The sequence below is a fragment of the Necator americanus genome, chromosome X (genome assembly GCF_031761385.1).
Source record: "Necator americanus strain Aroian chromosome X, whole genome shotgun sequence".
Lineage (NCBI taxonomy): Eukaryota > Metazoa > Nematoda > Chromadorea > Rhabditida > Ancylostomatidae > Necator > Necator americanus.
The window spans coordinates 7,601,043-7,628,678 of NC_087376.1; the positions used below are offsets into that span (position 1 = coordinate 7,601,043).

The window sequence follows — 27,636 nt, forward strand, 5'->3', positions numbered from 1 at the left end:
TTCGATGGTGTGAGGTCGCGACGCCGCGAAACGTTATTGGAGGATGATGACGTTATGGAGAGCCTCGACACAGCAGAGGTGCGAACGAATCACCATCCAAATTATTAATACGCCCCATGTGTTCTCGAAACGGAAAAGACACGCATCGCGTACCGCAAGAACCGGACCGATTGAACGATTTTTATCTGTCCACTTAATGAGAACACATCTATCAATTATGCATGAGGAGTAATGAGTGTCGTTATTTTTTCATTCCTTTCTAAGATAAAAATTATTCGGAAGCAACAGCGGCAGAGTCTGGGCAAACAAATATCGGGCTGCGATGCGACACAATAGAACACATATGGCGTAACACAGTGCGAGTATTTGTCTACTGAAGCCGTACTTAGCTGTTAAAGTGGAGAGTGTAGATGAAAATTCCAGGAAATCGCCTCAAATACAACGCGTCTTCGCTCAGAATCACGCGGCTGTGTGAGTGCTCAATTGTTTACTGAATAAGTGACACATGGTCAGTGTTGACACTTCCACTCGAAATCGCCATAGCCAGCTTCATATATTTACGTTGTTAGCGTTCAAACGTATTGCTACACGAAACAAATATGCGAGGAATGACTTCGCATGGACATCCCCATTACACCAGCCAGCCTTTCTAGCCGCTGACTGGATAAATGACTGCGGTATGAGGCAGCGAAAGATGGAACTCGTGGTGTCTGAGGCTGTAGCCAGTGAATGTCTTTCCGCTGTGCATCGCTGCGGTCGATTTCGTTCGAAAACACGAAACAACAAAGAGTGGGGAATCCACGAATGATCCTCTAACATAGATCGACTAGAGATTTTAATAAAATCACCCTTCACCACTAAGATCACTAGAGATCAGTCTAAGAAATATTTCCGATCCACTACGTAAGAGCGACATTAACGTTTGCCTCCGTTCTCTGTGAAACCTCGCAATAACAAACGGATTGATTTTTTCCCTTTAGCGAACCTCAAGAAAATAAATACTTTTTCTAATTTTTTTTTTAAAAAGTAGTTTTACTGTTGTAGGAACAGTATTGTTTAGTGCTCCATGCTTATTTTCTGTGGAAGGCCTTTCTCCCATATAAGTGATGACCTCGTCTCTTTTGATTGGAATTGAATTGACAATTGAAACTCGTTTCGTTAAGGTAGTTGGGTGATAAATCAGATCCGTTCGCATAGTCACATTTTAGTGCTGGACGAAGATGGTCTCTTTATTAATTAACAGCCTAGTTATTAACTTACCGGTATTCACTCGTAAGCCCCGAATTACCATCACAAAAAATACTAATAATACTAATATTGCTTTTCAAAGTTCTTTTTTTCACGGCACTCTTTCACAGCAGTAACAGATGACAATTTTACTTGTCTAAGCGAATGTTGGGGGTTCCCGATTCAAGGTTGTCGAAAGCGACACACAACGAACCATCTTTTTCATGTCGTAAAATGGGGGATCGACTGAAACTGAAAACCGCGATTGAGGCGATTTGTGATCGAAGGGATTGGGAGTAGAAAATTTGTAGAAAAATAACAAATGAATGATGATTGAGATTATCAGCTGCAGCAGATTGTCAATTGTCATCGGTAGATCTCGTAACTGAGATGTATGACAAAATAATTGGTGTATTTTAGCAGCTACATTTCTCCAAAGAACACCATTACACAATCAGGATGATGTAATTTTGGGGAAAAAATATGACAAGTAAGTAAGTGCTTGGCGTCATCAGCCACCATGTAACATCAGATATACTTGATATTCGAACTAAATCTTCCTCCTTCATGTGACATAACCGAAACCGATCCTCGAACGTGAGCGAAGCCTGGTTTGCACGTATCTTGTGCGAAAAAAAAAAACGAAACCGTGCTGTCAGTCTGTTAAATCCAAGGTGACTCATTCGATTTTCTGCAGGAGGCAAGATCATCTGGAACGTGAACAGGAGAAGTGATTTATATGGTCCAAAAAAGAGGAAAAACGGCGGGGAGAATATCATTCAGCCGGATATGTTCACGTATTCATACTACTCCATCCATACCTTGTATAGTTGATGACAACCAGCTTTACGCAGCAGTAACGACGGTTATATATGCATTCTACAAAAACATGTTGTGAGGAAGTGTTCAAATAGCTGCTCAAAATAGCGAACTGGATCTTTGGCCTCGTGACTCACATGGAACGTTCCCCTCTATCGAACCGGCTAGGTCACCACTATGTCAGCTAATAGCTGTCGTTATAAGTCTTAACTTTTAAAACAACTAACTCAGAGGCTAAGTTTTATTCTCTAATATTGGAAAAATTCATGAGGAAAATAGGAAGTATTCGAGGAAAATATATTATGTCTGGGAGAATAACGAAAAGATGATAGATTAATATTGCACACTTGTGGACTTGTCCACATTGTGACCAACATTTTGTTACAGTACTAACTTACACCTGAGGTGTGTTTGAAATAACCTCTTGAACCTTCCACACATCCTCATGTGAATGTTTTCCTTCATTAATTTCCTCCTGTTAATTTTCCTGCACTGCCTACTTTTCACTCATCTTTCTTTCCTATTTTTAGCAGATAATCATGTTAAAATTCATGCTAGTGGCATTTTGTAAAAGAGTCGTAGGTGGTCTTTTTCCATCCTAGGAATGAAATCGAATGTGATCCACATATGTGAGCGACTAAATTTCTCTGACGGTGAAATTTCCATTACTGCGGAACATCGCGTCCACATCATATGAACATTTATTGTTTGATCAGGTCACGAGATAAGATATTTTCTTCTTTTCTTGAGAATTCGAAAAAATTCCCCAGTCAAAGCAGTTCTTTGACATCAATGGGAGTAACATTCACAAGCATGACAGATTTTACAGAACAAAAAAAAAAGAAGAAAACACTCTCTAATGCACCAATTTTAAAATAAAAAAAATAATTTCTTCAACGTAAAGGAAAACAAAAGAAGCAGATTATATTATTTTTCGAGAAATTTTTATTTACCGCCATTAGTGGAATAGAAAAAGCCTTTTTTTTCGCTTTGAGAATCATCATCGGACTATCTTTGCGTGACATCAGAAAAAAAGAGGATCTCTTTATTTGAACGCGGTTTTTTCTCAGTATTTTTTTTTTCGCAATTGGAATTTTATATAGTGTAGTATTTTATTCTGGAGATTCTATTAATCGATGTTGGAGCGTTTTATTTCTAAAAGAAATCATGCTAGAAAATCATTATGATTCCCAATATTTTCTTACAAACGAATTCTTTGAATTTCAAGCGAAATTATTTTAACAATAATAGATCGATTTCCATTTTTTAGCTCTATTTTATGAAGCTTTAAACGAATTGTCAAAATCGCCAACAAAAAATGGACACTAAAAATTTTCACCGGGAAGGAGACTCGTTCTAATTTTTAGCCTTCAGCTTCCTGCGTCCTTCGTCGTTAGCATTTTACGAGCATATGAGTTACGTACGGCTAGAATAATTACTCTAGTCGAAACTCTGGATCGATTACCGATATCCACGTACTTGTAGCAGAGAGCCACAATTCGGAAACGTCAATAACAAACAAAGAACGTTTCCAGCAAGACCCAAAATATGCAACTGGTTACTCATAGCAACCAGTCATAACAAATTATGTGAACTGTTTACGATTCGTAATGTAACTCATGAAATAATTTATTTAATTCTCAGTGAAGCTTGAACCATTTTGAAACACTTGGGTGGAGCGACAAAAGAAGAATATTTTAGCAGTGAATGGGGAAAATTACCATAGGATCAATAAAAAATTCACGTCCTGGAAAAAGTTTTAAAAATTCAATTTCCTTAAACTTTGCCCTTTAGAATCTTAAAGCCGCTGATAATGAACATGGCTATCGTTCTGCTATCATTTTACAATATTTCGGAGATGATTGGCGAAGGAGTAAAGACTAAGAAGAAAGAGTTATGAGAAGGAGAGGATATGTGTTTCTGGTGCACCATTGGTGTGTATAAATAATTAAATGAATTAATAAAAAATTCACGTCCTGGAAAAAGTTTTAAAAATTCAATTTCCTTAAACTTTGCCCTTCTGCGTTCCTTTTTCGACTTTTTGTATTTATGGACACTTCTGAATTTGTAAAATTAAAGTTTGTCTTTCGAACTGATTATTAAGCTTTAACTCTGAGCATTTACTGGCAACAGAACAGTAAAAGCACCTTGTCTACGAATATTTCGACAATACTTGAAGTAATTTCACCTATATTCTTACATAACCACGTAGTTATAACGCTCTTGATACTTGACCCTCAAATATTTGTTCTATCTATTTCAAAATCAGCACCATTTTTTAGGGGGGACTTTAAACATCTACACGTTTGTCCAAGATATTGTTCGGGACCTATAAAATTGATGAGCTCAAAAGAGAATAAATAACCGGTGCAAGCAGTGTATTTGAAGGCCAGAAGACATTTAGCAAGCTAAATCTCAATTTTTGAGCGCTAACCGAACCAGATCTGATTTTTTTTCGCACTTGATTGAAGAGAGGTAGATAATGGTAACAGGTATAATCAGTTTAACATACATATCTTATTCGATGGAGGGAGGGATCTTTAGTTTTATGTTTTTTCAGACAATTACTTCTACTACCAATATTACGAATCATTTTTTTAAATAGTTAAAAAATAAATAATAGAAAAATAAAAAAAATAAATATAGAATAATAGAAAAACAAAATAAAAATAAAATAAATTTAAAAAAATAAAAACAAAATACTTAAAATAAAATATAAATAAACAGTTTTTCAACTACGTAACTTTCTCAAGCTAATCCTTAGCGTAGCATCCTCAAAAAAAAACAACTAAACTTTTTTTCGTTTAATTTTTATTCGATTGAGTTATGTAGGGCGAGTAAGAGGTCCGACTGTGACTGGTTCGAAACCGATCTAGCGCCAACCAACCCTTTCATCTTTCCAGGTGCGATAAATTTGTACCGGACTTGTTTGGGAGAATAAAAACACTGACTGAGTTGACGCATTGAGTGCTCCCGCAAGTCATTGCATAGGCCAACGCTTGTTCATAAAAACCTCAACGATTCGGAAATGCAGTCAAACGAGTTGCCACATCCCCAGCGGATTGATACGTCAGAGACCTTATCCTTTTTTTGAAATTATCTAAGAAATTTCAGAAAAATTTCAAAAAGAGACTGAAATTATTTATATAACGTTCTTACTTATTTCCTACAGTGCACACTGTTTGAAACACGGAAAAAAAATGGAAATCGGAAAAATGATTGTACTGTAGAGATTATATCAAAAAATTATTATAACTAAATAAACTAATAAAAATATCATTGAACTTAGTTCGTAGAACTTATTGGTAGGCTGTTATCTGGAATTTACCTCAGTTTTGCAATGTAAATCCACCTTAGTTCTAGATAGATATATTCGAACTCGTCCAGAACTTATTTATTTCTTTCCTCCTATTAATATTTAATTAATTATTTCAATTAATTATTAATTATTAATTATTTCACTTACTTATTCACATATTTATATATTTTAATCTGTTGAATATTGCACCAGCTCTCTTTTCAGGACTCTTTTTTTTCGCGTTTGTTTTTGTAACTTTATTGAAGTATGAAACTTCAAGAGAATTGTTGTTTGTTGTGTTTTCGGGTGTACAGTAGAATTGTTTCAAGAGAACTAACAAATCCATCGCGAACCCGAAAATGATGAAACGATGCGAGATGGATGCAATGTTGATGATTAATAACTCGAATGATCCCTTTTGACAAATACAACGTTTCATTCGCCGTGTCTCATAGCATTATACTCATAGCGCAAACAGGGTGATCCTCAGATAACGACGGTTAAGGTCAGCGAAGATAACGATAATAGTGGAACCGTTTCTTATGAGGATCTCCTGTCATCTATACAACTTTCAGCAAAATGACACCATAAAGTTGATTCCTAATTATTTTTTTAAGAGAACTAATCGATCAAAAGACTACGGAATTAGAAGTGGTCCTTAGTAATTTTTCACGTTGTAGTAATAATTATACTACATATCAATAGTACGAGAGTTAATTTAAATCCATTCCATCGATTCTCCAAAAATGGGGGAATTTTGAAAATTTGAAAAATTTGAAGAGATGATTTAAACTGGATGAATTTTAACTCTTTATGTTGTGTCAGAATAGAAAAATTTCTTAATAGCATAGGCGTATGCCGCAGTAATCTTCCTTATTACTAGGCGGGAAATAGAATAGAATTATTTTGAATTGTGGTGGGTAGATCATGTAGCAATAAATAAATCAGTATAGTCCGATAAATAATTTTTGATTTTTGGCGAAATATAATGCAAGCGTTTTACGTACAAAAAATGACGGTTTCTAGCCTCGCATTTCGTTTTTTCCCCTTGGATTATGTGTAAATTCGCTATGATCAAGCTCGTTTTTTTTTCCATCATCCTTTATCAAGTTGGGTGATGAAATGGGAAAAAAAGTACTAATGGAGTCCTTTACCGATTTTCTAACACGGATGACAGTGACAAAGACCTGCAAATCGTGCATTTTTGACCGCATAGTACGTACTGCTGTTTTGAGCTGGGATTTCTTCCTCAACTCATTTTTAACTAGGTAATTAATTTGTTTCTTTTTCACATGGTTTTTTCCAGCAATTAAACGTTTTATACACGTTAAATATTGCTCACGTGCAGCTAAAAATAAATATACAAGTGAGCGTAGCATGCTGAATACATTTCTTTTCTTAAATTTATTTATAAGCAACTTTTCAGATCATACAGTTGTTATTTACTATAGAGTAGTTTAGTCATAACAAATAGTACTCGATGCCTGTATGGAGAATTTCATTTTTTCCGTTTCCTTAGCAGAAGTTAAAAGGATTGGATCCTCTTTATGATTCAGGAAACTTTTTGCTCAGAATCCTTTTATTGGAGTTTTCTGTTCTTGGGAGTTTGTTGGGACTCAGCATTGACACTTCACACACTTATTAAAATGATTTGGTTAAAGTTTTGGAATAAAATCGCACAAACCAGAGATTTGCTGAAAATTTATAGTATACAATAAAATTAGTTTGAAGGAGCATTTTGGAATGAACTAGAAAATATGTAAAAAGTTATCGGATCCGTTTATTCCGATTGTGATTCGAATTGGCTTTCTGCTTAAGCTTGGCGCTCGTTCAGTGATGAGCACATTCCTCAAGAAATAGTTTTTTTGATGGAAGATTATCCTTAAAGAGTCAACTTCTAAATCTACTGGTAACTCCCTTCTTCCTAGAAACGTTCTTACGAGCAACCTTTGGTAAGTATGCAAAGTTTTTTGCTTGACCTAAAATTCCAGATTTTCTTGCGCTTCTTGTACCTTTTTATATATTTGACATATTTGAAAGATAGCGTCATAATGTAGTTTTCTGCAGATGTTTTCTCTATTCTTATACGCTCAACAATTTTTTTAATAGTTGTGTAGAACTGCATTCTACTTACAATGGATTCCACAGAGCTTTTGAAGGTTATGCGTCCAGAAAATTAACCTGAGGTAATGGTAAACGGGAATATATCACGGGATTAAGCTTTATTCAGTATCTGCTCTCACATTTTTCAAAAATTGCATAAATGGGGTGCCGCCGGTTCCAGTGGTTGATGATGAATGCTCTATTTGTGTGAGGATGTATTGGGCAACCTGAAGAAAAAGCTATTGAACATTAAAGATTAAGAAAAATACAGATTAATAATAATAAACAGTAAGAATAAATGAAACTGGATAGTAGTATAAGTATTAAAATAAAAATATATAATAATAAATCGATAGAATTAAAAGGGATAATGTTGTAATAAATAATAATATAAAATAATAAAAAAATATTATAATATAATAAATAATAATAAAAAATAGAACATTTTAGAATAAAGTAGGCAAAAGAGAAATTTAAAAAAAAAGTAATCAAAAGAGGAAAAATTTCAAGAGCTAAGAAAAATGTCCACGAGAAGAAGCTCACAATTGTGAGATGAAGAGATCGGAACGCTCTGAGGGCGTCAAGCGCCTGTTGTCGCCTTTCCGTGGATTTTTCTACTGGTGTTTCTGTTTCGACCCAATTGAGTAGGTCACGGTGTTCTCGTGGCATATATTCACGTTGTTCGATTAGAAAAACTTTCTCAGGACCTAAATTCTGATGGTACATTGTTTTTTTTTTTCAAATTATCGCTAACGCTCTCTTTTTTTTTGTACGTTGACGACATACCTTCTGGCACAAATTTTTGTGGCTTAACTTGTAAGTATTTGGTAGTTTTCTCTGTTCTACGCGCTTCTAGTGAGTTCTCAGATACTCTTCGCAACTACCGGTTTTATTCACCCACATACTAGCATATTAGAGGCTAACGCAAGAACTTAAACTAAGTTAAATTGATCTAATAGGAATTGTTGCTCCCGAAAATCATCAAACTGTAGGTTTAGAAAAAAAAAACAGAAGTAACAAGAAGAGAGATTTGATCTAATCAATATGCTAATTTCCAGCATTTTCCTAACCAAATATAAACTTTCTTCTGATGAGATTCACTATTTTACTATTCTATTTTCACACACATCACTGACCATTACGAAAAAAAAACTATGTATGGTTTTTTAAAATGGAAATTTTATCGTAAAAAAATATAGGGGCGAGAATACTTACAGTAATGAAATTGGAGTCACTTCATCTTATTATTGCAGCAGATCAAGATGTTATAAAGGGAACATACTGATCATAAGTTATCGGATCATCCTTTTAGTTCACTTAAAATCGTTTTCCAATCAGAAAAAAAAAAACTGTAAGAGGCTAACGTTAGTTTTGTTAGCAAAACTAACTACATTAAATTGTTTGAACATTAAGATAAGTTAGATATATTTTAAAGTGACATAAACATGCCAACCATACGAATTAGTGTCGGAAAAAACGTGATTTTTGTTTTTTTCTTAATATTTCTCGAACAAATCTCAACAATAACCTGTATGTTCAACTTTCAAAAACGCATCAATTAACTGTATCGTTGAACTTTGTGCAGCGCTACCACCACCGTATTTCAGAGGACCTTTGTCTTCCATACCTAAAAATTTGGAAGCTATCGGGTCAGAAACAGTTAAGTATAGTCCGCACCAAATGTGTTCAACCGGGTTACCGCGACGCGTCCGCGTTAGCGTGCACCTCTTCCTGCTTTGAGGTACATTCCCGTCAAGTGCACTAGGATGAACACATTTGCCAAGAATTCTACATAAGTTAGCCCTTACCTTCAAAGATAATTCCACACTGTTTTAGTGACCCTACGTTATATCCCCAAAGAAAAGGACGTATTTTGTGATAGAACTCTTTTGGGGAGAGGTGTTCGTTCATTCTCTGGAATGAGTTAAAACGTACCAATTTTCACATCTTTTCCACGAACCCTTCTCCCTGATATAACAAAAATTCTCAACCTTCATGGTTTTCAAAGCGTTGTTCAGACAGTTTACTATAGATGACAGAGCGGAATCCAAATTCACGAGTTTTTTACGCGTTGATAAATTAACAGCACAAATAATCTCGTAGATGCACGGAGCAAAATCTTTCTCGATCTGTAAAGAATGACGCTTTTGAAGGATTATGATAAAATTTTGTTTTGAAATCCAAAAAAGGTAAAGAAAGAAGAGCAGGGCTGACCTGTGCGGTGACAGTGAAGAACCAGTGGTTAGCCTTCGAATCGAGAAATTTAAATGCATTTAACTGTAAATTGTCAGGTGAGAATGGCAATTTTTTGTCAATTAACTGCCAGTTTGCTAAACATGCGGAGGCGTGACATATTACAGGTCGTATCCCTAACCGTTCGGACACATCCACCAGCGGCAAGCCGATGATTTTCGGCATAACAGTAGGCGCCTAAAATATATTTGGATCTAGAAAAGCGACATACGAATGGTCTTCAGAAGATATAAAAATAAAACAAATAAATTGATTGACTGATAAGTTGATTGAATCGATTTTTTTTACTAGCAACAAAATAAAAAAGTAGAAAATTTCTCCGTCGTGGATCGCACTTCCCTTGTTCGGACCGTAGGATACTACGGTATTAGAGACCGAGCAATTAAGGACCCGATCATGTAATTAGCGCTCAATGCCTGTTTATTTGGCGCGGTCAACAAGCCCAAAGCTGATGTTATTTACGATAAATAGCACTGTGATGTGCTCTCTATCATCTATGGTATGATTACATGATGATTTTACAAAAAAAAAACCACTAAAACGTCCCGGCAGGGACTTCGAGGATACAGTGACACATCTATTAATCCTTCCTTCCTTTCCTTAAGAGTATTCCTATGTTTCCCTTCAATTTCGCATAACTCTGATTCTGCCGCGCTCACGTACAATCTCTCAAGCTACTTAAATCGAAATCAACGTGTGGGACGTTGGGACGTGGGATCCACCTCGCTCAACGGGACACTTCATATAATTCGACGACATTTAGCATTGTACAGTAGGTTCAAGCGGTGCAGTTGCGTAAGCGGTTGCACTCGAAGCGGTGCGGTGGAGATAGCGGTTGGAATCGAGATGGGATCATCGTAGGTTACAGCGAGGAACGATGTCAGAAAGGTCCTCTCCTTCCTGTGATTGATGACCACGCCTACAGAAAGGGCCGTCGGGTGCTTCTATTATCCATTAGCGTGGGCTTGGCTGTGTTTATTGCATTGGTTGTTCTCAAACGCTCCTCCATATTTAGAAATGCCACTGTAGAGAAATTCGAGAGGGTTTAAGTGATTTTTAGAGGTGATTTGGCCCTCTCTACATTCACTTATACATCCGTAACCACGTACACAAATGACTGGTCTCGACTTCTGCCAGTACCAATAGAAATACCAACGAAGAGAACGCATTTCGTTTTCGTTTCGTTTTCATTTTCTTTTTTTAGAGTTCACTATGATTCTGCGCCTTTCCCATTTGGCGAACTAGCCAGGCCGGATGGATTACGATGAGGACTAGTGTGTTTTGAAAAAAAAGTGCTTTTTTTGTTGTTGAAGTTTTTCCTGTGTCAAACGAATGGACTGTGACGAACAATAAGAACTAGTTGTTCCAGTTTGAAAAGTGTGCATTGAGATATGTGGAAAAATATTCTCAGGATGTGAGACAGCGGCAATGAACATTCTTTATTAACCAAGACATCTCAAAAGGATCGCGACAAAACCTGAAATATCAACCCAAATTATTCAAAATATCTCTCACCAAAAGGATAAGAACTTATTCCTTTTGGATGAAAGAGTGCTACGTGTTTTTCTTATTTTTGTCATGATGTTCATTTTAAATCTAGGATAAGAATAAGAGGTTCTTCTTTTGCTTTTTGTATTGATACAACTATTGTTTGATTTGTTCAATATAAGATAATTTCTCAGAAAAATTATGGCCTTAACTGGCAATCACTTTCTCACCATCGTTTTGTTCTGTAAAAGATTTTTAAGAAGAAAAAAAAGAAGTAAAAAAAATACTTCGCAAGGATCCCCACTCCATAGGTATCCGGAAGCTATTGTGACCAGAAGAAGATGAGCAATCCTCCAATCCTCGTATGTGACGAGATTGCAAGTCGTCAGTTCAGGTAGTTTAAGTACTGCTTGTTTGACACAGTTTTTCCGTATAAGCTCGATCATATTAGCTGTAATATGTTATTGTATAGATGAAGACAATTTGAGCAGTAAGCGTACTATTTCAAGAACTAAATGTACTGTTTCCAGTTTAGATTGGGCACTAATTACTGTATGCAGAGAAACAACTATGTTTGCGATCGTTTCGGCTACCTTTACAACGCTTGTACGGCTTTGTAGAGACTAATGAAGGAATGAAATGACTTCAGTAACGTCACTTCTTCTACTGTCAAAACAAAAGGACCTGATTTGTAGTCCAATTTCGTCCGCGGCGGGACCTTCGCTAGTTCCAGTCGCGGTGCAGAGGTAAGTGAGGTCCCATCGCGACACTTCGGGCGCACCGCAACTACGTAATTGTACTACAAAAGAAGCATTATCGACCAGACTGTATGCTTTATGGTTCTTAGAACAAGTTAGTGTGCTCCTATTCCCCAGCTAAGAAAACTCTTGTTTTTTAAAAGTTAGTTAGGAAAAAAATGGTAGGTGGAGACCAGAGATAAGTGTGTGTGTGTGTGTGTGTGTGTGTGTGTGTGTGTGTGTGTGTGTGTGTGTGTGTGTGTGTGTGTGTGTGTGTGTGTGTGTGTGTGTGTGTGTGTGTGTGTGTGTGTGTGTGTGTGTGTGTGTGTGTGTGTGTGTGTGTGTGTGTGTGTGTGTGTGTGTGTGTGTGTGTGTGTGTGTGTGTGTGTGTGTGTGTGTGTGTGTGTGTGTGTGTGTGTGTGTGTGTGTGTGTGTGTGTGTGTGTGTGTGTGTGTGTGTGTGTGTGTGTGTGTGTGTGTGTGTGTGTGTGTGTGTGTGTGTGTGTGTGTGTGTGTGTGTGTGTGTGTGTGTGTGTGTGTGTGTGTGTGTGTGTGTGTGTGTGTGTGTGTGTGTGTGTGTGTGTGTGTGTGTGTGTGTGTGTGTGTGTGTGTGTGTGTGTGTGTGTGTGTGTGTGTGTGTGTGTGTGTGTGTGACGCAAAGGAATAGTGTGCGGTGCGACGACAGATGTGTCACGGTCATCTGGTTGCACAAATTCCCAACAATGCGAAATGATTACTTCCCACCGTAAAAATATTTTCATCGTTTCATGATATTGGTAATCAATAATGGTAGTGTAAGGCGAAAAAACACATGACTTCAATGAATAATCATCACTTGGTTCCTACGTAAGCTAAGGATTTTTTTGTTGTTGTTGTAAAAATCTTCTCTCCATCGTAATATGTTGGGTCTTTGAAATTCCTGCGCGCTTTTAAATAGAGAAAGTGATTCTGCGAAAGATTACAGTAAAAACCGTTCGTTGTGAGTTCTTAGATGTTTTCATGAAACAATATAAGATCGACGAACCGCACAAATCAATCCATGGACGATAATACTCGGAAATTTTAGAGATATCACATCGTGTGAGAAATCCTAGTTCTTTGGAAACTCTAAACCTTGAAAGCGTCTCTTCGGTGTCATCAAAGGTCATCTGCGAAAGTAGTCTGAAAAAGATTTGTTTGTATTTCAAGGATAATATACGGGGAAAAGGATAGTATGATGTGAAGTACGTACACAGTTGTGAGGAACGTAACAACTGTAAAGAACTGTAATGAGTAAGGAATATCGGGACCAAATCTATATACAAGAACTGAACGATAATAATTAACGATAATAACGTTAATAATTAACGTTTAAAAAATTGTTTACATAGATAGACACTTAGAATGGCGAGAAAAGCACGTTGCGAACATTTTTTAAAATACTATTAAGTCGAAACTTAATTTCTATATTTTACCAGAATCTAACCCTTGGAAAACTTCAAAGCGTGGAGATAATGTTAAAAGAGTTTAATAGTGTTCAAGAGATTTAAATGATCCATGTTATCTACAAATCACGTGGGAAACTAAAATTTAGAAATGATCTAGATTGTTGGGACTATGATTCGTATCTTTTCATAACTGGTTCCGATAGTAGCACATATTATCTTACTTATTATTATCTTACTTTTAAAAAGGTCATATGGAAACGTTATCCAGAATAACATCTCTATTTTCCGGATTTGTGAACATTTTCGTGTAAGATATATTGTAGTAATTCCGTTAACTGTCGAAATTGACCAGAGTTCGGGTAAAAGAGGAAAAGATCATGGAAACAAAGAGATTAAGTGAGTATCATTGAAGCGGATGTCCTACATATTATAAATTAGATATTCCCTACTTTCAGAATTCCCAAATAATTACTCCTCCAAGCAAAACGAAAGCCTTTCAAATTCAACATGATCAAAGAAGTATAGATGTAAATTGAAATTTTTCAGAAGGAATGATTTTGAGTGCGTACACCTGAAGTTGGTAAACTTCATTTTTTTTCAAAGTTTTTGATTCCTAAAAATTCTACCCCCCTTTTATAACTCTATTAAATAGCTTGGTTCGAATGAATCTAACTCAGTTGATATTAACAAGTGACTGTCAAAAAGAATTGATAAGGAAATGAGACGGTTCGGGAATGTAGTGAAAAACTGTTCTGCCAACCTCATTAATTACTTTCTTTGATTCCCGCTATCTATGATACGATATAGTTCGATAGTTTCGCATCTAATAAATTGAAAAAGGAGAAAAGAAAAAAGTAGACACAACGAAGTTTCCAGCAATGATTGTAATCATTTTGTATACACTGTAGAACACTCAAATGTGTTAATGGGCAGTTTTTTTTTCCTTCTTTCTTTCTGCCTTTCTTCATTCTTCTGTACTGATAGCATAAAAAACGCAGTGAATGTTTCGTTTTTCAAGCGGTGAAATAAATGTGGTTCTGAAATATGTCCAACACCTTGGTAACCGAAATATCTACAATACTGCAATAGATTATAAATTCGGTGCGGGTGTGGCGCAGTCGGTTAGAGGTCCGTTGTAGCCACGCGGTCAAGGGTTCGAGACCAAACCAAGCTTTTCATCCCTCCGGAGTCGATAAACTGGTACCAGACTTGTCTGGTAGGATAAAAACAGTGACTTGATCATTGGCTGGCCCCCACAAGTCATTGTATAGGTGAACACGCGTTCCAAAACCTCATCGATTACGAATTCCAGTAAAACGCGTTGGCGCATCCCAAGTGGATTGATACGCCAGTGACTTTTATTTTATTATAAATTCATTTTTCTATAAGCTATGACAAGGGCTGGACGTATAGGATGTCATTACGCCCTTATGTGCTTTCCTTTTTCTTAAGATTTTTTTCCTCAAAAATTTGAGGCCTCGGTGGAGAGTTCGATTCATTCTGCTTGATCTCCATTTTTATCTAATCCATGTTATCTACAAATCACACGGAAACTAAAATTTAGAAATGATCTAGATTGTTGGGACTATGATTCGTATCATTTCATATCTGGTTCCGATATTAGCACATAAATTATCTAATGGAGATTTAATCAAGCAATAAATACGTGCAGAAATTTTATTCCAGTGAAATGATTTGTTTAAAATGTGAAATTCACTTTCGTTCTGTAAAAGTTCAACTGTAAAATCTTCTTGATTACTACGTTGAAAATGATCTATCAAGGTCGAGGTTCAAACAGTATGCCTAGAAAAAGGGATTTGGCAACCATAGTCATGCCTAAGTAGAAGTAGTTCATTTCTTTGTTTAGCAGAAGTAATGGCTTGAAGCAAAAAGTGCCATAAAAATATCTGATTGTTGTGTTTCTGGCGGAGAGCGAAGGTCCTATCCGTTATTCCCAAAGATTTTTGTTAGGAATGGATGTGTTTTATGTTCTAGGTAGCTCACTTGATACAAAATCTAATAAAAAACGAATTCTGCTCGGATTTTTTTTTTGTGACATAGGACAACATTAGACGTACATTAGTCTGGTCTCTTGCTAAAATTACCTAGAAAAATGACAATGGATTCAATAGAGAAAATTTGAGAGGATTTCCGAAGTTCCATTTTTTTGATAAGAAATCCTATTTGATTCCGGACATTTCCACAATGTTATCGAGAAAATTCCGTATTTATGGCCGGCGCCGAATGTGTTCAATCGTATGGATGCGTCTGTTGCAAACTCTCGAAACTTCTGTGTTTAACACGCTGTTCTACACTCTGCCTTGCTCCAGTCGAATGCGCGCTGCGGTCATCCAGATGAACACAGTCGGCGCTGTTTATACACGTTTCTATGGAAAATATTCGATACTCGATGAATCCATCTAGGTTTCTGATAGGAAAAGTAGCGCGAAGAAAGAATATCACGACTGACACACTCAGAAGGGTTGCATTGCAACGATTTACAACGAAGCAAGTTCACATCATTTATTCCCTACATCGTAGTGCACACATCCACAATTTCTATGCTCATCTCATCCAGAAAACCGGTATTGTCAACTACACGTATGTTCATCTCATTTTAAAAAATACACGCATATTTAATTTCCTGGAAGAATTCAGTTAAAGGACAAATTATCGACATCATCCATCGCTGAACATCACTGCCTTTCTTCCAGTTGTACGAGAACCTCTTTAGGCCAAACTGTTCCAGTATCTCTCAGAGTCATAGTTATCTGAAAAAATCAAGTTTAAGTGTTGTTTCTGGATTCGTTGCATCATCGTTAGCGATAACTTTTAGAAAGCGTTCTCTGTGAAATTCTCAGACTATCCAATTACATTCACTAACTCTTGGGTTTAGTAGGAGATCATTTTTTTAATACTTGAATATAAGAATCAATTCCATAGAATTGTTCAATTGCGTCCAAAATGATCACATAAATATCTCACACCACTTCTCGCAATTCCCAAGATATTTATTTTTTTAAAGAAACCAAACCTTTTAGATTCTCGTTGACTATTGATTTCTGCCTATAAAGGATCTTTTCATTCGCAACTATCTATTGTTAGTATAAAAAGGTGCGCTATTCTAGAATTATTAAGCAATCACTCAATAAATTTCTTCATGCGAAATAGATCAAATTTCGTAGCGATTTTCAATCCTCGTTTTCCTTGAATGGTAGCCGAACATTCGAAAAAGAAGTTAGCCGTTTAGTTCGAGTATTCTTCAACATTTTAAAAGAAATCGTGAGGAAAAATATCAGTTATAGAAACTATTAACAATTATTATGATTATTGTTAATTATTTGTCATTATTGCTGTTTATTATTATGAATATAATTATGCATGAGGATGAATATAAATAAATGAGTAGTTAAATATTAAAAGTTGAATATTCATATAATATGAATATTGAAAGCAAAAAACCCAACTTCTTTGCAAATGTTGAGCTCAATCAATTTTTTGATAAGTGCAAATAAGATAAAAATAAAAGAAACGACAGTTCATGTGCACCTCATGGAGCCATGTTGTAACAAATAAGCGTGACATTCACGTGACAACAATCACACTCCTAGCATTTGACGGCATCGATTCTTCTTCAGTGCTCGGATGAATTCGAAGAAAATTATACACACAGGCTAGGGGTTAACTGCAGCGTTTAACATCTTCATTTTCATTTCAACTTTAATTTAAAAATTAAAAACAAGTATCTAGTGGATAACTATCCGATGTAGGAATATAGGATCTGATTGTAGGAATCATGTTTAGATAATATTTCCATCAAAACCGTATCGATATTTTTGTGCTAATGCTTCTTTAAATGACGAAGTAGTATTGTCATCAAAAATCTCCTTTAATAATATTGAATAATTCGAAGGGAATATTAATAGAATATTCGCTACTGATCAGAAACGACAACCGTTTTTTTCCTTCTTCCTTCTTGCTTGCGTCCTTATTTCTCAGGAAGAGGTCAAGAAAACCAGCCACCAATCAAAGATCGAAAAACGTTTTCCTTCTTTTTCGATGTTTAATCTGCTACTATTTATAACAAAAACATGTCCACAAATGTATGAGAAATAGAGGAGCCAAAGAAAATTCTTCTAACCGAAAAATATTTGTCATACAAATTTGATACTAATTGTTACTTGATATTAATTTGATGTTGACTGTTATTTTTTTAGCTGACATTTCTGTTTTGTTAATTATATGTGATTGAAATCACTCATTGAGTTACTATGCAAAGAATGATGTACTTATTGCATTATCGTATTTATTTATCTATTTATTTCTTTAATTATTCACTTGTTTATTTATTTGAAACGCCTATAGGTTGCCATAAAACAGATACAGGAAGGAGCAGAGTTCACTGGAACATCGCCTAAGTTTGCAGCAAGGTTGGCCCTTTATAGCACGTTGTGTGCTAGGTTAACAGGTCATTCTTCTGCTAAAGAATGTGGAAAATCCTTACGCAAAATCCTTTTCCCAAATCCAGAATACTACGGAAGATAAATGGTTGCCAGGGTTTGGAGGCAAGCGGAAATTTTAATGGTTGAAAATAGTTACCCGCTAAGTTGATATCAAATCGAAAAATTTTAGGTGGTTATTTCGTTACTTCTTTGCACAAATTCGTACATATTTTAATAAATAAACAAGCAAGTTACAAGTATGTTAAAAATTGCTATTTGTACTGTAATTCTTTTGAAGCGGAGATAAGGTGATGTAAGTGCAAAAGGACTTTTTTATTGGCTTAGATTGCTTTAGTCATTTCCTGATGCACTTTCTTCCTTGTGTTGTTTTATAAGAGTTTTAACGAGATGTAGCGAAATTGCGGAAGAATTTCGCTTAGGAAGTCAAGCGTGGATGTGAGATGTTAAGTGCAATTTTGAGGAAACAAAATTGTCTAAGGATAATAGTACCCTTAAATCCCCTCTTTAATCAAAAATACTCGGGTAACCAACCTTATCTTTACGATCCTTCTTACATAACTTATATTTGGAGAGAAAAAGACATAATGTGAGCTTCATTTCCATCAATGCGAATCGCATTCCAACACATTGTCGTGGACCCAATCCGAATGGCATGAAAGCTCGAAGTTGTTCGTTTGTCAATGTTCGAAAGCTGTATCGATAATACCCAGTTGACTTACAGTAAGACAGGAGACAGGAGAACTTACCGCTCTGGACGAAATTCTTCCACATCATCTCCCCAAATTCTAGGATTATGATGAACTGCCCATGGATCAATAACTATGCAAACACCTTTTCGAAAATGATATGATTCCACGTTGCAGTCCTCCATGCAGAGACGATGTTGAAGACTGAAAGAAGAGAAGAATTCGTTGAAGACGTCTCTTTTACGTGGATAATTATCAAATGATATAAGTATATATAAATTGCAACATTTGAAGAGCATTTTAACATTAACCATAATTATTGAAACGAAAATTATTATAATATTTTAAGCAAAAGAGTAATTTTCATAAGCAAGAACGTACGGTGATGCGTGCGGATACAGACGCAACGTTTCAAAGATGCAATTATGAAGATATTCCATCGATTGTATATTTTCATATGTGAAATTCTCTACTGCGTCAATCTCCTCCAAAAGCAGTGCCTAAATAAGATATTGTCTAGATAAAATAATCTAATAATCTCAGAAAAATAGCGAAATGTAATCGAAAAAAACAAACACAAAAGAAGACACAAAATATGCAAAATAGTTCAAAATAAAATATATGAAATAAAAACAGTATCACTTGTACAAATAAATGTGCATTTGGTTCTCAGAGAGAAAATATCAGCAGTAAGAAATGAGTTCGAGAAATCGGTGAGGAAAGAAAAAGTTAGTTATAACCCTTTCGCTAGGGCATGTCCATAAAAATGTCACATTTTATTATTTATTTTACTAATTTTTTTCAGTCTATTTTCACTGTCTCGGGGCAGAGGAATGATGGGAAACTTTTATAAAAGTGCACACATTCAAACTGCTACAAGATTTCATGTCCTTGGCGGAAAAAAGACAAGAGGACTATGAACGCTATCTCCGCCGATTAGGTTCACGTTAGGGTAAATTTTGCCAAATTTCCCTTCGCTACAAGGCAAAAAAAACGAGTTGAAATTTTCTGACAGGCACTATTGATCGGGATCAGCCGATTTTTCGAGTCTGGATGTGATTTTTAGTTCTCCCTTTCATGATGTCAGAGGCCAGTGCATAGGGCACGAAATGGTAATAAAAGGACAACGAATTTAAAGAAATACGAAAATTGTGTTATATAAAGTAATTATGTAGTGAAGTGGGCGAACACGTTACTTGTTCGGTTGAAAGAGGACAGATTGGAAAAGGAGTGCGTGTTGTCACCTCAGCTGTACCGAAGCAGGACGGATTTCCGAAATAATGAGTCCCTTTTTCAACATTGAAACATCAACTCTCTCTCAAACCACTCACTTGTTTTTCCTCGTTTTTGGCTAGTAGATCACAAACCAAAGCGAGCGTGTTTGCTGTAGTGTCAAAACCAGCAATTGCTATGAATCGACATTGTGCGATAGTTTCCTGAAAACATCATCCATAGATAAAGTTTCTTCATGAACGACTTCGTCCTCACAATAGCAGCAAAACTCACACCTGGTGCCATCGTTTTTTCAATCCGAATAGAGCTCACATCGACTTTGCCGGAAACGTGTTCGGTCAGAAATCCTTTGAAATTTTCATCTTCTGCATTTTTGAAGAATTGGAGGAAATCACAATTTTCAGCATTAGGCTGCCGCTCATTTCTCAGTCTTGCAAGGTGATCAGAGAACATCATAATTGGTGACACAGTGCCTGCTATTCTTCTTGGAACTGTCTCTGCACATTTTTTGAATCCTCGCAACATTCCCGCAAGTGCAGGGAAGCATACTGAAAGAGTGGTCTTCTGATTAGTTAAAAAGAACAATTTTTAATTTATTGATAAAACGAACTAGAAGCTAATTCAGTCCTTAATTTTAAATTTTGCTCTTTTTTCTCACAGTTATTGCAGTCGTATGTAGTTGATTCTTCTACAGCCGAAAAATTGCGAAGCTATACAAACTGCGACTTCCATTTCAATTCAAGAACAATCGACATTTCTGTTTATATTGTACCCCATGTTGAGGTAAATTTATCCTCGATGGAATAATTCCCATCTCATCTGATTTCAGGAAGTCCACTAGTCTTCAAATCTTACTCTGCCATCACTCTAATCCTCAAAGACCTCAAATCCCGCAAGAAATCACCATGGCCATGAAATTCGGTCAATTTCTTCTGAAGAATCTCCAACATATCATCTTGCTGGTCCCCTAACCTCTTTTCAAAATGTCAGGGATTTGGAAAACGTATCTCATGGGGATTTTGTGATCCATACTCAGTATATCTGGAGTTCATTACAAACATACACAAAACGCCCAAAAACCAGCCTAATCTAAATCACGATTTTTTGAAATCAAAACCAATCATTAAATCAACTCCTGTTCAAAATCCACAAAACCAAGAAGACCATGTTTACTTGCAAATGTGTGCAGTCACCGGACTGCCATATCATAAAACGACACAAACATGATTAATCGCAAATCACTGGACTGATTAGGAATTCTCATTGATAATGAAACGTTCTAACTGCCAAACAAACGCGTTTGACACGAATAACCTATTTTTTCTATTTTTGTATATGATTGACTTCCCTGTCGCTACATTTCAGGGACAAATTACACCGAAAAAATCTGTAAACTACAAAGAGACGAAAGAGATGCTTCTTAGTGTTGGTATAAGTGGAGACATTAACTCACACGATGCAGTACTCCAGCAAAATGTTGAAGGATTCGGTTCATTTCCAAAAGCTTGCGAGAAAATTCTGTGATATAAATTATCATGATGAAGAGACTGTGTTTGACCGAACGCACATCGGGCAAGAACATCAGAAGTGTGATTTTGAAAAAGTCTAGAAAACAGCAATAATTACTGCTATGAAATATTTTTAAAAAATTGTTATGGTAATGCAACATTAGGAGGATGGAAAAACTCACTCACTTGTGAGCTTCCACAGCTTTACGGAGAGGAAGCCTTTCCACATAGCTCAAGAAGCTAAATACGGATTCTTCGACAATTGGGAAGAGCTGCAAAAAAAGCTGAGAATGTGAATTAATTACACCGTTAATTACAGCTACCCAACCCGCGGATGCGGAAGAAATAACTAAGCATAGAGGTTGAAAAGGGGAAACAACAAATAAATGAAAACAATATTATAGATCCTAGGATGAAAGCATAATGGAAGATGAACTTGACGCACACCTCGATTTTTTTTTATTTTGATTATTTTCTTTTCTGCACAATTCAGCATTTGGTTCAACCACGGAGACATGGATTTATGTCGTTGTCTTATCCAACAATATAAAATTGAAATGAACAAGAGTGCAGGAAAAAGAAGTGCGTACAACAGTAATGGAACTTTTTCGTTCATAGGAAAAGAAAAACTGATAAACAGAGAAGATTTGACCGCTATCATCATTTGATGCTATCTACACATTATCCAGCTCATAGGTGAATATTGAAGGATGACCTGTTTCATATTTTTCGCAGCCATTGCTTGACTTGTAATTGTTCGCATCCTTTTCCAACGTTCCCCTCTGGATGCAAACATATGCACGTTCTCGGCAGATACCGGATCAGGATCAATTGGAACTGGCTATATAAAATAATATATAGAGTGTTTGCGCTGGATACAACGAATTTTAGCTCACCATTTTAGCATGGAAATTGCTAAAAAATTTGAGTGAAATACTGCGAATTACTTCCACGTCACTGGTGACCACCGTGGGTAATCCTCCCTGCATAACCCCAAAGACGGGTCCATAGTGTTTAGCTAAGTGACCGAACGTGAATATAGCTGTGGGAGATTGGAATACGTCAATATTTTCGAAAATAAGATGACGTGCAGGTAATATAGGAAATCCGCAATTGAGAAGAAGAGTGTGGTCATAGCGGCGCCTATAAATAATAAAACTATGATGTGATATGAAAGCTGAAGTTAAACATGCACCTGTAAATAAGAAATAACAGTAGACAGACCGCTGTGAGCAGGAATACAGTGAGCATATCTCATGCCCAAAAATTAGAAATGGACACCTCCAGATCTGGCGCTATCTGAATTGTTTTGCAGCGCGATCCCTGAAGAAATTAAGAAGCAAAACTGAATTCATCAGTAATCGCTTTAGTGAACGTTTAAGAACAGATGATAAGATAACAAAAAAATCCATAATCCAAAAAATGGAACGATCACCCTATAGAGACTATAACATATCAAAAATTGATAGCACTCCATATTTGAAGATAAAAAAAAAAGGAAAGATCACCGCAGATAGGTTGGAGAGATTAAAGGTACGATTCCGGACAGACCTGGAGTGAAATTTTGAGGTCCCTCTGGTTGACCTTGCATCACAATGGTTGTTATCGCTGTGCGCCTGTATCACAAAAAGGTCGCACCATTATTGCTACAAATTTGGTGATGAAAGAACTTCTGGTTTTGCACCTAAAGCTAGTTTAAGAACTTAAAACTTTTATTCTTAGTTTAAGTGAGCTTCTTCTTTGAGATAGTTAAACAGGTCAAGATAACTGAACTATGAAGACACGGAATAGAAATCCTTGAACATTTCGTTAGGACGTGAATGTGAGATATGACGTGAATGTTTAAGGACACGCCTGGACAAAAACTTAAATATATGCAAAGAAAAGAAACAGTCAAATTCACATTTCTGTGGATTTCCTCATAATGCTTATTATTCTACTGCGGACCAACTCTTCTTCTCCTTGTTTATGAGCACGTTACATCCATTTTTGTAATCATATATCCCAAAATAAACATCTCTAAGGCAAAAAATTGGAGACATTCAGCTGAAGCAATAATAAAACGCTCCCAGTCTACCTATCTAAAGTACAAAAAGAATCCCTCGAGAACGAGTTCATCCACTTTGACCAACTGTACTGGACACCAGTCTTGGATCTTCTCCTGTCTTTTTCTCGGGCTTTCCAACTTCTATCGTTAGCCTCACATGGGGATTGGTTAGAAATTCAGAGCACAGATTTTCTTCCTTTTTGATGTGAAGTTTCAGATATTTTTGACTGGTCGGATCTGGATGTTGGTGTAACTCACTACTCTAATTTGAATATGTGGTTGCTACCTGATCAGAAAAGGAAATTCATGCACAAAGAAGTTGCTACAGTAACCCTTTTAAAGAGGTTTTAAAGAAATTTTAAAGAGGGTTTTAAAGAGGTGTAACGAGAGAGAAAAAGGGTTGGAAAGAGTAGGGCTGTGGGGCATAGGAACAAACATTTAAAAAAAAAGAGTAGTAAGAAAACCTGTACTGAAGACAATAAATTTAGAAAAAGAAATAAATGAAGTGACAGGGAAAGTAAGTAACACTGCTGAAATTTGGTGTTAATACGACGATGGACACACTGACAGCAGTTATTTAGGCAGGTTTCTCCGAATTTATCGAAAAAGGGATGAAATACCTTCCATCAGTGGCTTAAGAACCTGTCATAGTTGTCTTTTTTTTGTGAAGTCAGGGCAATAAAAATGAACACTACAAATCATCTTTTTTCTCATTGCCATTCGGCTGGTGAAAGTTATCATTTGAACAAATCTGCGAAGAACACAAGAAATGACTATAATCTATCACTTTTTTTGTGTTTCTCTAGAGTTCGACAGCAATGAGAAGGATGACAAATGAAAATCCTCGTTGATTTATTTATTTATTTATTCAAATACACCAGTGCACCAAAAAAGAAAGATAAAAAAATGGAACACACTCTGTCTGAGTCAGAGAGTCTTACGAACAAAGAAAAATTTACAAATTTTACTAGAACCGGAACCCAATTTATTGTCAGAGAAAACTGGCGCTGTCTTTTTTTTTGCGCCAGATAACGAGTCCAGCATGTGAAACAAGTCAAACATGTCGTTCTCCTACTCCAGAAGGTGAGGAATCCTCCTATGACATCTACTGATTGATGACTGATCATAGAAAAAATTACACTCCACCGTTCACAATGCAACAAACTTCACTTCGAAAAACTATGAAAAAGCGTCCAAGTTGCAAGAAAAAGAGACCACTAGCATACAGTCAGCACGAAAGATCTAGTATGAATAGCGACGGTTCCGAAAAAAGTCATCCAGAAGTGTCGTGGTAGCTACTCGTCTCGATTTTGGCAGGACTGGTTGATACCAAACTAAACTTCAAAGTAATTCGAAAACAGCTTATCAGTTGATCACCGCCCCTCTTCCCCTTATCCTCCGCCTACGTCGCTTAGGACGACCGATTCAGTCCCAGGTCAGTGCTTTGGAGTCAAGCACCCTTACAACGGATTTAAGCCAACCACTAAGTAATTCCCATTGTTCTCAAATCCTCAAATCTTCATACTGTTAAAAAAGTAGCTTTTTTAATTCATTTGCTTGATCTGTGGCCAAGATTGATATGAATCATCCCTTATCAATAGTTAATGTTTCGATCTTCGTCGTCGAAGCCCGAAAAAATCAAAGCCATTAGTGACTTGCCCTCTCAGACGCATCTCACCTTAAGAAGGCATTCAAGAGGTTGGCAAAAGCAAAGAAAAACACATTGGCTAGTGCATGTCTCACTTGCTGGATCTGGTAATGTAGAAGAAGACTATATACCACAGCTATAAGTCACAGAACTTTTAATTAGGGACCCAGCGTCCCCATAAATCAAGTTTCTAAAAGTCTTGCTTGATATGGGGCTATTGCCTTTGTAACCCAACGCTCCCATCCATTTTGTTCATTTTTGGACTTCGGCCATTTATCCAGAACGTCTATAATGTGGCATCTGCTACGATCTCAGAATCGCAAGACAGGACCCCAATTTCGACCCTTATTTCGAAGTTTTGATTACGTATTCTGTGATGAGCTCCGATAGGTGTGAGAAGTTTTGTGTTCGTGAGCCCATTTGGATCTCCCATAGCTGAGTACGTAGTGGGCGTCCTATTTCTCCAATGGAGACGTCATCCCATAATCTACAGGTGATACTACCAACCACTCCTAATGCCATGAAATCGTCCTCTCTGTCAAGTACGCTAACCATGCGGCTAGGAGTTGTGCATTGTCGGTAATACGGACGATCACGTCTCAGCCCATGCTTGAGGTTCATTAATGGTTACAGTTGTAAAAGTTAAACGTCTTGGAAGTGGCCTTTCTGCATGTCGCTCCTACACACTTCAGCAAAATTCACAAACTCTCCACAAAGGGTCTCGCATCGCATAATCCGCATAATCCCGATAAAATATTCTAGCCGCTTAACATGCTTTTGAACGAACTGCTCAACCATTTCTTTCCTCACTTAGGTAGCTCAAATAGCTTCCTCAAACAACTTCACTACCATGTTCGGACGCGAATGTGTCATAGAGTCTCTTAACGTTACATCACTACATACCAACGTTCCATACCGTATTGCAAGGCAGTTTTTTCACGCAGCACCAGGCTTCATTAAACTTGTACGGGTTGAGCTTATGACAGACCATGACACTGATTACAAGTGCCTAAATTGTTCGATTCTCGGATGGTCGGGACATTACTAACGACAACTTAGAGGCCTTACCATTGAACAATGGTTAGCATCCGCCCTCTTCAATGTTTTCATGTTGAAAGTCTAGAAGTCTTTGTTGGACTGCAAACCACAGTTGCACTGCGTTACATGATGATTGTTTGGTCGTTTGCTCGACACAAACAGGTCCAAACACTTGCTTCAGTCATCTCCACCAGCAGGGCTCCCACACAAACCTCACAACGGAGAAATCTGTGGAGAACTGGCTGGTTTTCATGATAAAGGAACGGGATTTGGAAGATTTAAGTGGTATCGAAAACAATGAGTAACTCCGTTACAGGAAACAGACCATGTACAGAACGATAGCAGGTGATGTATCAAAGAGTCAGAAAAAGTAGTCTTCAAATCTGCTCCATGAAGATCAAAGAGTCAGAAAAAGTAGCAGTGTCTAAGCTGTATCCGACTGAAAACTCTGTTGCTCAACAACCACGACCTCTCTCTTGTTGGTCCATGCAAGAAAGGATTCCGTTCTGTCTATGTTACATATGTGATTATGTGAGCAGAGCGGTACGGAGCTGTCTACGAGAAACTGTTCTACAGGATAACCTAGGGTTATAGACATAGCACCATCGAGCTTCAAACATTAACTGCTGCGTAACCGTGCGTATGAGTGACTAGACACACCTTTCAGCTGCATGATTTGTCCATATGCCACAGAGGATGATAGCATGATACCAGGGTGGTTTTTCGTATCTCGTGCAGGTCGCGTGGTGAAAGCTAGGTACAAGAAACCGAACCCGCTGCCCATTTATTCGAGTAAAGAAGCTCCTAGACGGATACACAAAATCAAATCTTCCAATCTCAGTCGTCACGGCGTCATAGGAACTCCGAAACAGAGGTTAAAGTTGCTACACTGTCCTTAGAGTCCTAGATAAGAGGCAAAGTACTAGAGATTTTTTGGATAAATGGCCAAAGACCAAAGGTGAACAGAAAGATTGGGAGCATTGTGATCACCAACAAACTAGCCTCATATTAATGTAGCATTTGATTTACAAGCGGGATGCTTGGTCCTCACAAAAACTTTTGCGAATTATAGCTGTGATACGAGGCCATCTGCTACGTTACCAGACTTAGCACATGAGATAAAGAACCTGAGGCGCTTGAGAGGGTGAACCACTGGTGGCTTTGACTTTCCAGGTTCAGGGTAACATAGAAACGTTAACTGTTAACAAAGTGCGTTGAATATCAATTCTGACCACAGCTCAAACAAATCAGAAAAAAAGCAACCGCCAAGTTTTTGGTTGTATTTTCCACAATATTGTCAGATGTTGGCAGTATCGAGTAACTCCACTTCTATATTGAAGATAAGGAGCCTGTTTAATAGCTTTATTGTCATACAGTAATAGCATGAATGGTCCCGAATAGATGACTCGAGGATTCTAACAACAGAGAATCAGTACTTCGTTCAAATAGGAGGACTGGATTAGCTTGAAGCATACTTTACAGCCTTTTTTTAAAACTCGATTTGTCCATCAAACTAGAAAATGAGAATCGTTTACCACTTCCTCTCAGAATTCCGAAAGTTCTTCTATTCCATGCTCGAGGAAAGTGGCTGGGTTGGAATAGAAGAATCTTTAAAAGCAATTTTGGAGTCCAACGTTGTTGCTGAGGGAAAACGCGATCTCT

General features: G+C 36.9%; 3 protein-coding genes across 4 annotated transcripts; all 3 read right to left on the minus strand.

Moving 5' to 3' along the window:
• Positions 1–7,566: 7,566 nt before the first annotated feature.
• RB195_021748 (uncharacterized protein) lies at positions 7,567–15,874 on the minus strand (the record flags this gene model as incomplete). Of its 2 annotated transcripts, XM_064208636.1 has the most annotated exons (9): positions 7,567–7,674; positions 7,991–8,154; positions 8,976–9,074; positions 9,256–9,361; positions 9,439–9,576; positions 9,662–9,877; positions 11,476–11,639; positions 12,949–13,085; positions 15,870–15,874. In XM_064208636.1, the coding sequence occupies 9 exons, from the start codon at positions 15,872–15,874 to the stop codon at positions 7,567–7,569; spliced, it is 1,137 nt and encodes a 378-aa protein (XP_064064517.1). The 2 variants fall into 2 exon arrangements, with proteins under 2 accessions (XP_064064517.1, XP_013292812.2); XM_013437358.2 differs by lacking the exon at positions 15,870–15,874 and having other exon boundaries at positions 12,949–13,072.
• Positions 15,875–16,047: 173 nt separating this feature from the next.
• Positions 16,048–22,492, minus strand: RB195_021749 (uncharacterized protein; the record flags this gene model as incomplete). Its single annotated transcript, XM_064208637.1, has 11 exons — positions 16,048–16,122; positions 18,346–18,505; positions 18,561–18,704; positions 18,882–19,000; positions 19,832–19,936; positions 20,007–20,281; positions 21,187–21,338; positions 21,428–21,513; positions 21,957–22,082; positions 22,138–22,384; positions 22,437–22,492. 11 exons carry the CDS (start codon positions 22,490–22,492, stop codon positions 16,048–16,050), a joined length of 1,545 nt encoding a protein of 514 aa, XP_064064518.1.
• Positions 22,493–25,281: 2,789 nt separating this feature from the next.
• On the minus strand, positions 25,282–25,557 carry RB195_021750 (uncharacterized protein; the record flags this gene model as incomplete). The annotated part of the gene is made up of 1 exon (XM_064208638.1): positions 25,282–25,557. One exon carries the CDS (start codon positions 25,555–25,557, stop codon positions 25,282–25,284), a length of 276 nt encoding a protein of 91 aa, XP_064064519.1.
• Between the last annotated feature and the right edge of the window lie 2,079 nt (positions 25,558–27,636).